The 13764-nt window shown below is 41.3% G+C and overlaps 1 protein-coding gene across 1 annotated transcript; it reads left to right on the top strand.

Annotated features, from left to right (window-relative positions):
* The first annotated feature begins 1279 nt into the window (after nt 1–1279).
* LOC112238060 (metalloproteinase inhibitor 2) lies at nt 1280–9296 on the top strand. Its single transcript, XM_042315673.1, has 5 exons — nt 1280–1718; nt 2383–2453; nt 8060–8162; nt 8731–8855; nt 9002–9296. The coding sequence occupies exons 1-5, from the start codon at nt 1589–1591 to the stop codon at nt 9173–9175; spliced, it is 603 nt and encodes a 200-aa protein (XP_042171607.1). The 5' UTR covers nt 1280–1588; the 3' UTR covers nt 9176–9296.
* Nucleotides 9297–13764: the final 4468 nt, after the last annotated feature.

Raw genomic sequence — 13764 nt, 5'->3', positions numbered from 1 at the left:
TAACCTATTTAACCCTAACCTAACCTAATAACCTAATAACCTAACCTAATAACCTAACCTAATAACCTAACCTAATAACCTAACCTAATAACCTAACCTAATAACCTAACCTAATAACCTAACCTAATAACCTAACCTAATAACCTAACCTAATAACCTAATAACCCTAACCTATAATAACCTATCATTTCTGTTAATAGAACATTAATAAAACTACCCAGGAAAACTTTCAGGGAACCATAGTAAAACGTTCTCAGAACCTCCCTGCAACCTAAAAATAAACGTTCCCGGAACAGGTGAAGTTCACACTTCAGTTCTCAGAATGTTTAAAAAACAATACTTTTTACCAGTTAGGAAACTGAGGGCTTTGTTCCCAGAACCAATGGGAAAACAAAAACCTGCATTCCCACAACTTCCAAGGAACCAAATGTGCTAGTTGGGAGGCTTTCAAACAGCACTTCACACAAACAGATTGTATTCTTGGTGCGCATAGAATGATGTCATGAGTGATTTCAAATGTATGTTCTGTTGCTATTTCTTCACAATATGACGCAGATAGACTCATTCTGTTCAGGACAACCCAGGCTACAGCTGATGTCATCCCTGTGGATAAAAAAGAGATCATAAACATTGATACTGTAAATTACATTCACTTTTAAATATAGAAATGTGTGTGGTTTTCTTGTATGACATTAAAGTGGTATTTATTATAATCCTTAATGTCGTATCTTTCATAACACATCGACTCCTCTCAATTTAACGCATTTCCCTCACTCAGACAACAACAAATGTGCAAAAGTAGCCCAATTAGAGGGAGGGATGGCGTTATCTTCTTGTCTCTTGTGGTGCTCAAGTTTATAACGGCTGTCAGTCAAAACAAATACCAGTGCTGTGAAGTGGAGAACCTGAGCTCTTATGTTATGTATAATTATCAACTACAACAATCTGCCATTTTCATCTCATATATGGGATGACAGGGGCAGGTGTTTTTCATTTTGTTACTGAAACTACAACTTTAAGGAATTCCAGTAGGCTTAGCCATTTTTTTTCTATTGAACCTTTATTTAACTAGACAAATCAGTTTAAGAACACATTCTTATTTACAATGACGGCATACCCCGTCCAATCCCGGACTCAGCTGGGCCAATTGTGCGCCGCCCTATGGGACTCCCAATCACAGAGTCTGTAGTGACGCCTCTAGCCCTGATAATGCAGTGCCTAAGATCGCTCCGGAGCCCCAAAAAAACAAAAACCGAGCTTTCAGTTACATTCCCAATTTATGGCAGCCGGGCATGTTGAGCCTGGTCTGTGGTTGTCCCGTTAGGCGGAGGATTTTTTAAAATTGAATGGTTACGGTTCTGGATTAATAGAATGCTCAGCCTACCACAGGCTGGGTTCTGGTTGGAGGAGGAGCTCACAGACTGCAATAAATAGCGGATGATTTCGTTGAAGGGAAAATATTTCGAAGAGTTATCCATCGGTCTGGGAACAGTCTCGAAGGAAATAGAGTCCAGTGTACTTTACGCCTCACGCTTTCATTCGTCAAATCCTTTTGTGATATTTTGGCGACCCCGTAATTCGATTCCAAATGACTCGGTATGTAAGCAGTTGTTTCATTACTCTGCTCGTTCTGTTCCTTTGGCGGGTCGAAGACATCGCAGACGCTTGCAGATGCTTCCCTCAACATCCTCAACAGGCTTTTTGCAATGCAGAAGTTGGTAAGGCAATTTGGGAACATTTTACTTTTCAGGTGAGAGCTATCAATACGCAACATGAGAACATTTTATGGATTGTCTGTGGTCGTAGTATAAATGATTTGAACATGATCATTAAGCCTATTTTACATTTCACAGTTATTTTACATAGTTAATTAAGTAGGCGACAGTAAGATGGTTTACAGCCAGGACTCTCCAACCCTGATCCTGGAGAGCTGCCTTCCTGTAGGTTTTCAAGCCAACCCCTAGTTGTAATGAACCTTGTTCTGTTTATCAACCAGTTAATTATTAGAATCAGGTGCGCTAGCTTAGAGTTGGAGGAAACCGACAGGACTGCAGCTCTCCAGGAACAGGATAGAGCCCTGCTACACTATTTTGCTTAAGGTATGAAGTGTGCCGACAAATGAATTATTTGAGATGTATGTGTTTACATAACATTAAGGATACCTGCTCTTTCCATGACATGGACTGGCCAGCTGTAAATTATGATCCCTTATTGATGTCACCTGTTAAATCCTCTTCAATCAGTGTAGATTAAGGAGAGGCAGGTTAAAGAAGCATTCTACACTGTTCTCTCTCCATATCACCCTTAAACCATCAGTGTGACTGACTAGTATACCGGAGTAGATTTCAATAGCGTTAGTTAAACCATGTCTCCCTCTTCTAGTGATCAGGGCGAAGGTGGTTGGAGAGAAAGCGGTGTCGAACGCCATCAAGTATGACATCCAACAGATCAAGGTATGATTCTCCTTTTAAGTGGTTCTATAAAAATGTCTTTCTCTAAATGGTAATGTAATTATTCAGTCGCTCTTCCTACTGGTCCTAGACTATGGTGACATCCCCTATGAACTCAGCTGTTACTTCGTTAAAGATATCACTACATTCTCTACCAGAGTTGGTTGGCCCTTTTTACTAAGACTTCCACTGCCTTACATCATTATTAAGACATAAGTTAGCCATGCCTGAGACTGGTAACTGGAAGTTCCTTATGGAGTTAGGTAAACCAGCTTTTAATGTGTATTTTTTGCACCTGATTTGTGGAGCCTTGTTAAAATATTTTACATTTTGGAAGAAAATGCATACAAAAAAGCAGAAAGCTGGTCTCATTTCGGAGTTTCTTATTTTGAGTTCTTTGTTTATTTTATTGTATTTATAATTCAGGGCTCATCTGTAAAGTGATCTGGGTTAAATAATGTTATCTTGCACATTACAGATCTGTTGACATTAAAGGGTAAAGACTGACAGTGCTTGAGTGCTGCAGTCAGTGAGGTTCCAAACTATATGTAGCTGGTTGACAGATCTTCCTTTCTCTCCTTGTGATTGGCTAGATGTTCAAAGGTTGTGACCAGGTTATCCACGCCATCTACACTTACACCACTTCGTGCAGCGTGACTCTAGAAATCAACAAGGAATATCTCTTCACAGGTGCGGTTCTCACTACGTTACCCAAGTTCAATAGCCAGCACTGGTTGCTGTGCATTGAAATTGCCATTGATAAAATGTAGTTTTCATTGTCCGTAGCATATGTCTGCCCATAGCATAACCTAATCAAGCTTGGGACGCATTGAACAGGGTGTAATGTATAAAGTTCAGATAGGATGTTCTATACATGAATAACAGTGTCTTCTGACATGAGGAAAGGAATCATGTCGGTTTGAATGGAATCTCTGTAACATTAAACATTTGTCTACTGAATGTGGCCCTTCAGTAGTTTGGGGTCTAAACCAGGGCTTCAGCATTGTAATGTCATTGACGTTCTTCCTTGCTTTATAAGTCGGAGAATATTGTTCTTCAGTGGAATAAATGTTCTGTACATTTCAATAATTTAGCAGACGCTGTTATTTAGAGCCACTTAAAAAAAAATATTGCCTTACTGGACCCAAGTGGGAATAAAACCCACAACCCTGGCGTTGCCAGAACCCTGCTCTACCAACTGAGCCACATGTCCAACCCTATTGACAAAACCCTTTGATTTATTGGCAATGGAGATGGTAAACTTGGCTGCTGTGGTCCACAGTGAAGGGTAGTGGTTTTTGTCATGAATCTTGTTCTGGAGATCACACTGCATATGGGCACAGTCATAAAATCTGAATTTAAACAACCTTACCCTCAACTTCTAATATATATGAATATTTAATGTATAACCAGCTATTTCTTGGGGGTGGGGGGTTCCTAAAATGTTAACAAAAACCTGAAACTAAAATGGCTATAAGTATCAACCCACTTTGTTTAGGTAAGCCTAAATTAGTTAAGTAATAAAATATGCCTTAAATCACAAGTTACATGGACTGAAATAATGGGGGTTGACATGATTTTTGAATAATGGCCCCCAATATAAAACATATTTAAAATACAGTTGAATTGTTGAATATATATATATTGAAAATAGTTTGAAATTGAGTAGTACAAAGGGCTTCTAAGAGATAAGCCTGGTACTCCGTGGTACTGCAGCCTGTGTGAATATAGTACATTCTAGTATTTACTGTACATGCAAAACCACAGAATGAGAGTGCCTGACAGACTGTCTGTCCCCCATAAATCTGGAAGGTCCCTCAAAGACCAGGGAGCTTATTGAAAGCCTTTTAAAGGGCTACTTGGTAGATGGTTAACAAATCAGACTTCTCTTTAAACATGGTAAAGTTAATAATTAGGTTTGAAACCACCCAGACATTATGCGTACCCACCATGGTATTGGGCAGCTGCTGACATTTGGTAACTTATCTGGTTTGGAAATTAAACTCTGGTCATCTAATTGCAGAGAACATATACCTTTTGGCCAGCTCTTTATGTTCAGATCGTATTACAAGGTATGCTATATGTGTAGGATATGCCATGTTAGTATATGCAGCTGTAGCTTTTAAACCCCATTCTAGGCTGTTACAACATTTCTGTAAAGAGTTTGTCTATCAGGAGTGAGTTTCCGTTAAAATAATACCAACGCTCTGCTTTCTATAGACGTTCCATGCCCGACCCACACAACCTGCGATTTCCTTGAATCTGATTGGACAGAGGTGCCACCACAGGTCCCATAGTGGCAGGGCAATTATTTTTCTCCTGATTGTAACAAAGTTCAGGTTTGCCCCCCCAAAAAAATGTTTGATTGTAATATACACCAGATAAGTGCAGTGAAATGTGTTTTTAGAAGGTCAGTTATTAGTATGCTTGTCCTTGGAGCAAATTGGAGGTAAGTGCCATGTACAAGGGCACACAGACTGCTCAGTTATTCCAACCAGCAACGTTTTGGTTACTGGCCACACTAACCACTAGGCCAGTTTTCCCAACAGTACACATTTGTTGTGGTCTGTCAGGAAGTCCAGGATCCAGTTGCAGAGGGAGGTGTTTAGTCCCAGGGTCCTTAGCTTAGTGAAGAACTTTGTGGGCACTATGGTGTTGAACACTGAGCTGTAGTCAATGAGCAGCATTCTCACGTGTTCCTTTTGTCCAGGTGGAAAAGGGCAGTGTGGAGTGAGATTGAGTCATCTGTTGGGGCGAAATGGAGTGGGTCTAGTGTAACCGGAATGATGCTGTTGATGTGAGCCATGACCAGCCTTTCAAATCACTTCATGGCTACTGATGTGAGTGCTACAGGGCGGTAATCATTTTGGCAGGTTACCTTCGCTTCCTTGGGCGCAGGGATTTTGGTGGTCTGCTTGAAAGATGTAGGTATTACAGACTCAGTCAGGGAGAGATTGAAAATATCAGTGAAGACACTTGCCAGTTGGTCAGCGCATGCTTTGAGTACACGTCCTGGTAATCAGTCTGGCCCCGCGGCTTTGTGAATGTTGGCCTGTTTAAAGGTCTTGCTCACATCGGCTACCGAGAGCGTTATCACACAGTCGTCTGGAACAGCTGGTGCTCTCATGCATGCTTCAGGGTTGCTTGCCTCGAAGCGAGCGTAAAAGGCATTTAGCTAGTCTGGTAGGTTCGTGTCACTGGGCAGTTCGCAGCTGGGTTTCCCTTTCTAGTCCATAATAGCTTTCAAGCCCCGATGAGTGTCGTAGGAGGATTCAATCTTAATCCTGTATTGACGCTTTGCTTGCTTGATTGGTCGTCTGAGGGCGTAGCGGGATTTCATATGTGTCCGGATTAGTGTCCCGCTCCTTGAAAGTGGCAGCTCTAGCCTTTAGCTCGATACGGATGTTGCCTGTATTCCATGGCTTCTGGTTGGGATATGTACTTATTGTCACTGTGGGGACGATGTCGTCGATGCACTTATTGATGAAGCCGATGACTGAGATGGTATACTCCTCAATGCCATTGGATGAATCCCGTAACATATTCCAGTCTGTGCTAGCAAAACTGTCCTGTAGTGTAGCATCCGTGTCATCTGACCACTTCCGTATTGAGCGAGTCACTGGTACTTCCTGCTTTAGTTTTTGCTTGTAAGCAGGAATCAGGAAGATAGAATTATGGTCAGATTTATCAAATAGAGGGAGAGCTTTGTATGTGTCTCTGTGTGTGGAGTAAAGGTGGTCTAGAGTTTGTTTTTTTCCTCTCTGGTTGCACATGTGACACGCTGGTAGAAATTTGTTAGAAACAGATTTAAGTTTGCCTGCATTGAAGTCCCTGGTCACTAGGAGCATCGGTTCTGGTCCACTGTGTTTTCTCTGTGTAGTACTTACCCTCCTCTAAAAGCCCTCATGAACCATGTCTATTATTCCTCCACTAGATGGGGTGGTTCCTTCAATCATATTCAGTTGTAAATACTCCGTGTGGAGGCTGAATTGGGTTAAACGGTATGAGTTCCTCTTTGGCCAAACTACTCTCTGACCTCTGAGACTTTACTCACATTTTCGGTTAAGTGACCATAATCTTTGAGCAACCAATAAATACTGCTGACTTGGCCGATGGGAAAGTGTCTTTTAGACCTGAAAGTAAATCTCTGGATAGGATATGACATGGTGATTAATCACAGTTTTAAACTCCTGGGCCTATAGGGAGGATAAACTCTGTCAAACTGCAGCAACCTTCAAATCAAAGTTTGTTTGGTTGTGTGCAGCGAAATGCTTGTGTTTTCTAGCACCAAAAGTGAAGTAATATCTATAAATTAAAAAACAACACACAAATAATCTATAAAGTAAAACAATGAATAATTATCGGAACGAGCAATATCAGAGTCTGAAATATAGACAGTCTGGACAGTAAATGCATAGAAAAGGTGTGGAGAGCAGTAGTTATAGTAAAACCTTGTACTTGTTCATATGAATTATATTTTAAAAGGGGGTTTTGTTACACAGACAACTGTGATTAGACAATAGAACTAACAGGACTGAGCTTGCCTTAGGCAGGGTTGCATCATGTAGGCCCATGGATGGAAACAGCCAATGCCCCAAATCCTTAAATTCCATCCCTGTGTAGGCTTTTATTTGTAATTAGACTAGACTGTGTTAATGGACCTGTCACTTATTTCATCACTATTTGGATTAAAGAAGTTGATCAGTCACATTTTCTCATAAGACAAATACATTGTCTTCGGCTATAAATATATAACTTTCCCACTTTGTTTCCCCTGGCCAGATGCTTCTACAACTGCATTCCTTGCTGTTTGGGTTTTCAGGTTGGGTTTCTGTACAGCACTTTGTGACATCAGCTGATGTAAGAAGGGCTTTATAAATACATTTCATTGATTGATGGGACAGAGCGTATAGAGGCCTACAGTTGATCAGACTGATACAGCATGTCAGATCACTAACGTTGAGGTGTAGGCTGCTACAACATTGTTACCACCACTTTGTTTCCCCTGGCCAGATGGGACAGGGTGTATAGAGGCCTACAGTTGATCAGACTGATACAGCATGTCAGATCTCTAACGTTGAGGTGTAGGCTGCTACAACATTTCTCTGAAGACTTTTTGCTTTTTGCTCATCCCTGCATTCTCTACCAGGACGTTGGCTGGCTCTTTGTTACTTTAGTTGATAAATTGCCAGATTCTTTTATAAAGCACTTTTACTAACTCTCACTGTACCTAACATTATTACTGACCTTTAGACATAGTTAGTCTCTCAGATCAGGGATGTTTAACTCTGGATATTCCATTGGGCTATGAGTTGGATGAATCTGCTTGAAATATTTTTGCGGAACGATCTTAAATGTCCCAAATGTGACTTGTAGTTGCCTTTAGGGCGACTCAGAATTGTTTTTGGACTTTTCTGCTTACCTTGGTCTCTGACACCCTGATAAAAATGAAGGTTAGATTAAGCAATATCTTTTGATCTGCAAACATCCGGATGGGGTATAGGGAGGGAATTAGGAAAGACTTAGTGCCTGAGAGCTGTAGTCAGTTAGGTTAAACTGTATATTTAGATGTTTGACAGATCCTTCGTTCTCTCCTTGTGATTGGCTAGATGTTCAAAGGTCCTGACCGGGTTATCCACGCCATCTTCACTTCATCCTCCTCAGCCTCGTGTGGTGTGACCCTGGAAATCAACAAGGAGTATCTCTTCACAGGTGTGGTTCTCACTGTAACCCAAGTTCATTGTTATCACTGGTTAACCTGCTCAACCTATGCTTGCAGCATCATGGCCTAAACTATTGATCATCTTGTACAAGTCAAGTGCTTCAGAAAAAATACTTTTTTCATTTAAAGTTTATTTAACTAGGCAAGTCAGTTTAAAACATTCTTGTTTGCAATGACGGCCAACCCCTGACGACGCTGGGCCACTTGTGTGCCGCCCTATGGGACTCCCAATCACGGCCGGATGTGATACAGCCTGGCTCTTCCAGTTACACTTTATAATACCTAATGTTAAGAATTTAAATGTTTAATGCTTATAAATGTTTACAACTAATGCATCACTTATTTATTATGCTAAATTGTAGTGTTCCAGGCTGCATCAATATGTCTTCCTGCTCCAGGGTAAAGTTACCCCCAGGGACAGATCTAGGATCTGTTTCACCCTCTCCCAATTCTAATCTAAACCATTTGTGGGGGAAAGAAGGGTAAATGTATCCAATATCAGCATCTGGGGTGAACTTTTACCCCCCAGGTTGTTGACTCACTGTCTTCTGTCTTCAGGCAGCCTAAATACTGATGGCAGTATGGGTATAGGCATGTGTAACTTTATTCGGTACTGGGACGACTTGAATGGCACACAAAAGAAGAGCTTGACTCAACGCTACCGAACCGGCTGTGCTTGCAAGGTGTGTGACAGGAATTATAGTCAAATTACTTTACACCACTTGTTCAATTTTTACTTTGTCACATTGGCTAAACACAAGAGCTATAGTATTGGGGTAATGATCAGTTGGTGATCTGGGTCTTTCTCTCTCCCTGCTCTGAGCTACAGATCATCCGCTGCTCTTCCCTCCCCTGTCCCGTCAGCGCCCCAGATGAGTGCCTTTGGACAGACTGGTTGTTGAACCATGGCCAAAGCGGACCCCAGGCCAAGTACTCTGCCTGTCTCATGAGTTTTGATGGGTCCTGTTACTGGTACAGGGGGATGGATCCATCCAAGAAGTAGTTCCTGGATATTGACTACTCCATAATCCCTCTACAGGCCTTCCACTCACTGCTCAGTGGCTAAATATGCCTGAAATTTAAAAGCTGGTCACTTGTGCAATAAAAATAAACTACTCCTCAAATATAGTGCTCCAAGTATTAATTTATTGTGTCATCAGTTTAAGCTGGAACCAAAGGTGTTATTGAAACTCAAAAGTGTGATGTCTGTGTTTCTGACTAGAACATTTTTCCTGAAATACCATCCTAAAGCCTGGGTCGTGTTCAGCTGGACACAATATTGTAGAATAAATGTTTTACATGGTCTTCCTTGACAAAGAAATGCAGGTGTGGTTCCCTTGTGCATGTTGAATGCATTTTAATGAAATTGCTGAGAACACTCACACTTGCTGACAAAGAGTTTTCAGAACCTTGATTCTTAAGTTGTCACTAGGTTTGTTCTTAAATTTTTCAGTATTTTCTCGGACTCACTACCCACTGGGCAATGTATTCAACACTTGTTGCATCAAAGTGAAACTCATTTTGGATTTGAGTAGTTCAATCCTTTATTTGATATCTAGACATTGAACTGACATCACTGAGTGGGTAGACTATGGATAACCATTCAGAATATTTTTGTAATGTATTTAAATAGGTGCACCAGTAAGAACACATACTTAATTGCAATGACGGCGTAACCTGGACAACGCTGGGCCATCAAACCGGGGTCTGTAGTGACGCCTCTAGCACAGATGTAGTGCCTTTAGACCGCTGTGCCACCCGGGAGCCCCCAATGCATGCATATTCACCTCCTTTTCAGCACCAATTGGGAATATGCAGATACTCAATTGTATATTTAAAATTTCTAATAGGAAACTGGTTTAGACTATTGGTGAAATAAAAATACTGTTCCGGATTGACTGACCATGTCTAAAAGTAATGGACTATCGTTTCTCTTATTTGAACTGTTCTTATTAATATGGACTCGCTCTTTTACCAAATATTTTTTCTGTATACCACCCCAACCTTGTCACAACTGATTGGCTCAAACACATTGACATTCCACAAATTAATTTAAGGCACACCTGTTAATTGAAATATATCATGAAGCTGGTTGAGAGAATGCAAAGCTGTCATCAAGGCAAAGGGTGGCTACTTTGAAGAATCTCATAAAATATATTTGTTTAATGTTTTTTTTCTTACATGATTCCATATTTGCTATTTCATAGTTCGTCTTAAATATTCTACAATGTAGAAAATAGTAAAAATAAAGAAACCCTGGAATTAGTAAGTCAACTTTTGACTGGTACTGTACATCTGTCCAATTGAAAGAGCCAGCTATATGTTAAGTCATAATTGTCCAAACCGAAACTCTCACAACTGCAACAATTGACACCATAAAGATAGTAGATATATATGCTGAGTATACCCAACAATAGGAACACCTTCCTAATTTTGATTTCCACACCCTTTTTTTGCCCTCAGAACAGCCTAAATTTATGTGGGCATGGACTCTACTAGGCGTCAAAAGCGTTCCACAGGGATGCTGGCCTATGTTTACTCCAATGCTTCCCACAGTTGTCAAGTTGGCTGGGTTTCTTGGGTGGTGGACCATTCTTGATGCACACGGGAAACTGTTGAGCATTAAAAACCCAGGAGTGTTGCAGTTCTTGGCACAAACCGGTGCGCCTGGCACCCACTACCATACCAGGTGGAGAGTATTTAGATGCATAGACAGCAGGGGGGATTCTAACCCTTCAAGAGCCCAAACATTGAAATGTATTTGGCCAAAACATAGAAATCTATAACGTGCCATACAGTACTGGAATATACTGTACTGTGCTCTACTTTAGTGTACTGTACTTTTGCATACTGCAACTCTGATGCACATGGGAATATCTTTGGTTTGTCTCTGACATTCAGAAGCTGAGCTACGACCTGAAGTCGAAGAATCAAAGAAATTGGATGTTGCTTGGGAAGTATGCCACTTCAACATTCAGTCAGAACGAGCAAAATCTGAAATATCCAACTTGCTAATTCGTTGAATGCGACACGTGATTAACTACAACCAGATAGCAAGTCAATGTCAGTTTCCTAGTTCTGACTAGCATGTGAACATGGCATCAATCTTCTACAACGTGTGACTATGTTGCTATCAATTGATCTGTTCACTTTGCCTAATAAAATACAGTATGTATGATTCAAATAAATGACCATAAAACATATTTGGGGAAATCGGGTGGAGAATTTATTTTCCCATATCCATCATCATTATTAAATAGCCTATCTAAAATAAGTTAGGAGTCTTGTTAAACTATGTCGAAATGCAGGAAATAAGCTTCAAAACAACATTTTCCTAGGTCCCTCAAATTGAACAAAATCATGCTGGTGTTGTAATTAATATAGGCTATCTCAATATGTGAAAAGGCAGACCCTGGGGAATAAACCCCTGCTCTACTGTACTGTACCCTACACTGCTGTACCCTACACTGCTGTACCCTACTCTACTGTACTGAACCCTATTCTATTGTACTGTACGGTACCCTACTGTACCCTACACTGCTGTACCCTACTCTACTGTAGCCTACTCTACTGTACTGAACCCTATTCTATTGTACTGTACGGTACCCTACTGTACCCTACACTGCTGTACCCTACTCTACTGTACCCTACTCTACTGTACTGAACCCTATTCTACTGTACTGTACGGTACCCTACTGTACTCTACACTGCTGTACTGTACTCTACACTGCTGTACCTTAATCTACTGTAGCCTACTCTACTGAACCCTATTGTACTGTACTGTACCCTACTGTACTCTACACTGCTGTACTGTACTCTACACTGCTGTACCCTACTCTACTGTAGCCTACTCTACTGAACCCTATTGTACTGTACTGTACCCTACTGTACTCTACACTGCTGTACTGTACTCTACACTGCTGTACCCTACTCTACTGTACTGAACCCTATTCTGTACTGTACGGTACCCTACTGTACCCTACACTGCTGTACCCTCTCTACTGTAGCCTACTCTACTGTACTGAACCCTATTCTATTGTACTGTACCCTACTGTACCCTACACTGCTGTACCCTACTCTACTGTACCCTACTCTACTGTACTGAACCCTATTCTGTACTGTACGGTACCCTACTGTACTCTACACTGCTGTACTATACTCTACACTGCTGTACCTGTACTGTAGCCTACTCTACTGAACCCTATTGTACTGTACTGTACCCTACTGTACTCTACACTGCTGTACTGTACTCTACACTGCTGTACCCTACTCTACTGTAGCCTACTCTACTGAACCCTATTGTACTGTACTGTACCCTACTGTACTCTACACTGCTGTACTGTACTCTACACTGCTGTACCCTACTCTACTCTACTGTACTCAACTGTACTGTACCCTACTCTACTCTGCTCTACTGTACTCTACTCTGCTGTACTGTACCCTACTATACTCTGCTCTACTGTACTCTACTCTGCTGTACTGTACCCTACTATACTCTGCTGTACTGTACCCTACTCTACTCTGCTGTACTGTACCCTACTCTACTCTGCTGTACTGTACTCTACTCTACTCTGCTGTACTGTACTGTACCCTACTCTACTCTGCTGTGCTGTGCTGTACTGTACTGTACTGTACTGTACTGTACTGTACTCTACTGTACTGTACCCTACTCTACTCTGCTGTACTCTACTCTGCTGTACTGTACCCTACTCTACTCTGCTGTACCCTACTCTACTCTGCTCTACTCTACTCTGCTGTACTGTACCCTACTCTACTCTGCTGTACCCTACTCTACTCTGCTATACTCTACTCTGCTGTTCTGTACCCTACTATACTCTGCTATACTCTACTCTACTCTGCTGTACTGTACTCGACTCTACTCTGCTGTACTGTACCCTAATCTGCTGTGCTGTACTGTACTGTACTCTACTCTACTCTACTGTACTCTGCTGTACTCTACTCGACTCTGCTGTACTGTACTGTACTGTACTGTACTGTACTCTACTCTACTCTACTCTACTGTACCCTACTCTGCTGTGCTGTACTGTACTGTACTGTACTCTGCTGTACTGTACTCTACTCTACTCTACTCTACTGTACTGTACCCTACTCTACTCTGCTGTACTCTACTCTACTCTGTTGTACTGTACTGTACACTACTCTACTCTACTGTACCCTACTCTGCTGTGCTGTACTGTACTGTACTCTACTCTACTCTACTGTACTGTACCCTACTCTACTCTGCTGTGCTGTACTGTACTGTACTCTACTCTACTGTACTGTACCCTACTCTACTCTGCTGTGCTGTACTGTACTGTACTCTACTCTACTGTACTGTACCCTACTCTACTCTGCTGTACTGTACTGTACTGTACTGTACCCTACTCTGCTGTGCTGTACTGTACTGTACTGTACCCTACAGGTTCTCCAAGGTGGCATAGCAGTTCAGACGTCTTTTGTCCTCGTCTTGTCGTGTCCTGTATATATATATATTTACAACTTTTTTTCACATACATTTCATTTTTATTTTCCATCAACTCATCTTCAAAACACTCTCCTGCAACCCGCCTCACCAATTTATATTTATAAAAA

The sequence above is a fragment of the Oncorhynchus tshawytscha genome, unplaced genomic scaffold, assembly GCF_018296145.1.
Source record: "Oncorhynchus tshawytscha isolate Ot180627B unplaced genomic scaffold, Otsh_v2.0 Un_contig_6164_pilon_pilon, whole genome shotgun sequence".
Classification (NCBI taxonomy): domain Eukaryota; kingdom Metazoa; phylum Chordata; class Actinopteri; order Salmoniformes; family Salmonidae; genus Oncorhynchus; species Oncorhynchus tshawytscha.
The sequence above is the reverse complement of the archived record's forward strand: the minus strand, read 5'-3'. Positions and strand labels throughout refer to the sequence as shown.

Coding starts and splice junctions, on each gene's coding strand:
- LOC112238060 (XM_042315673.1), top strand. CDS start 1,589: ATGACTCGGTATGTAAGCAGTTGTTTCATTACTCTGCTCGTTCTGTTC. Junction 2,454..8,059: donor ATGACATCCAACAGATCAAG/GTATGATTCTCC, acceptor GTGATTGGCTAG/ATGTTCAAAGGTCCTGACCG. Junction 8,163..8,730: donor CAAGGAGTATCTCTTCACAG/GTGTGGTTCTCA, acceptor TTCTGTCTTCAG/GCAGCCTAAATACTGATGGC.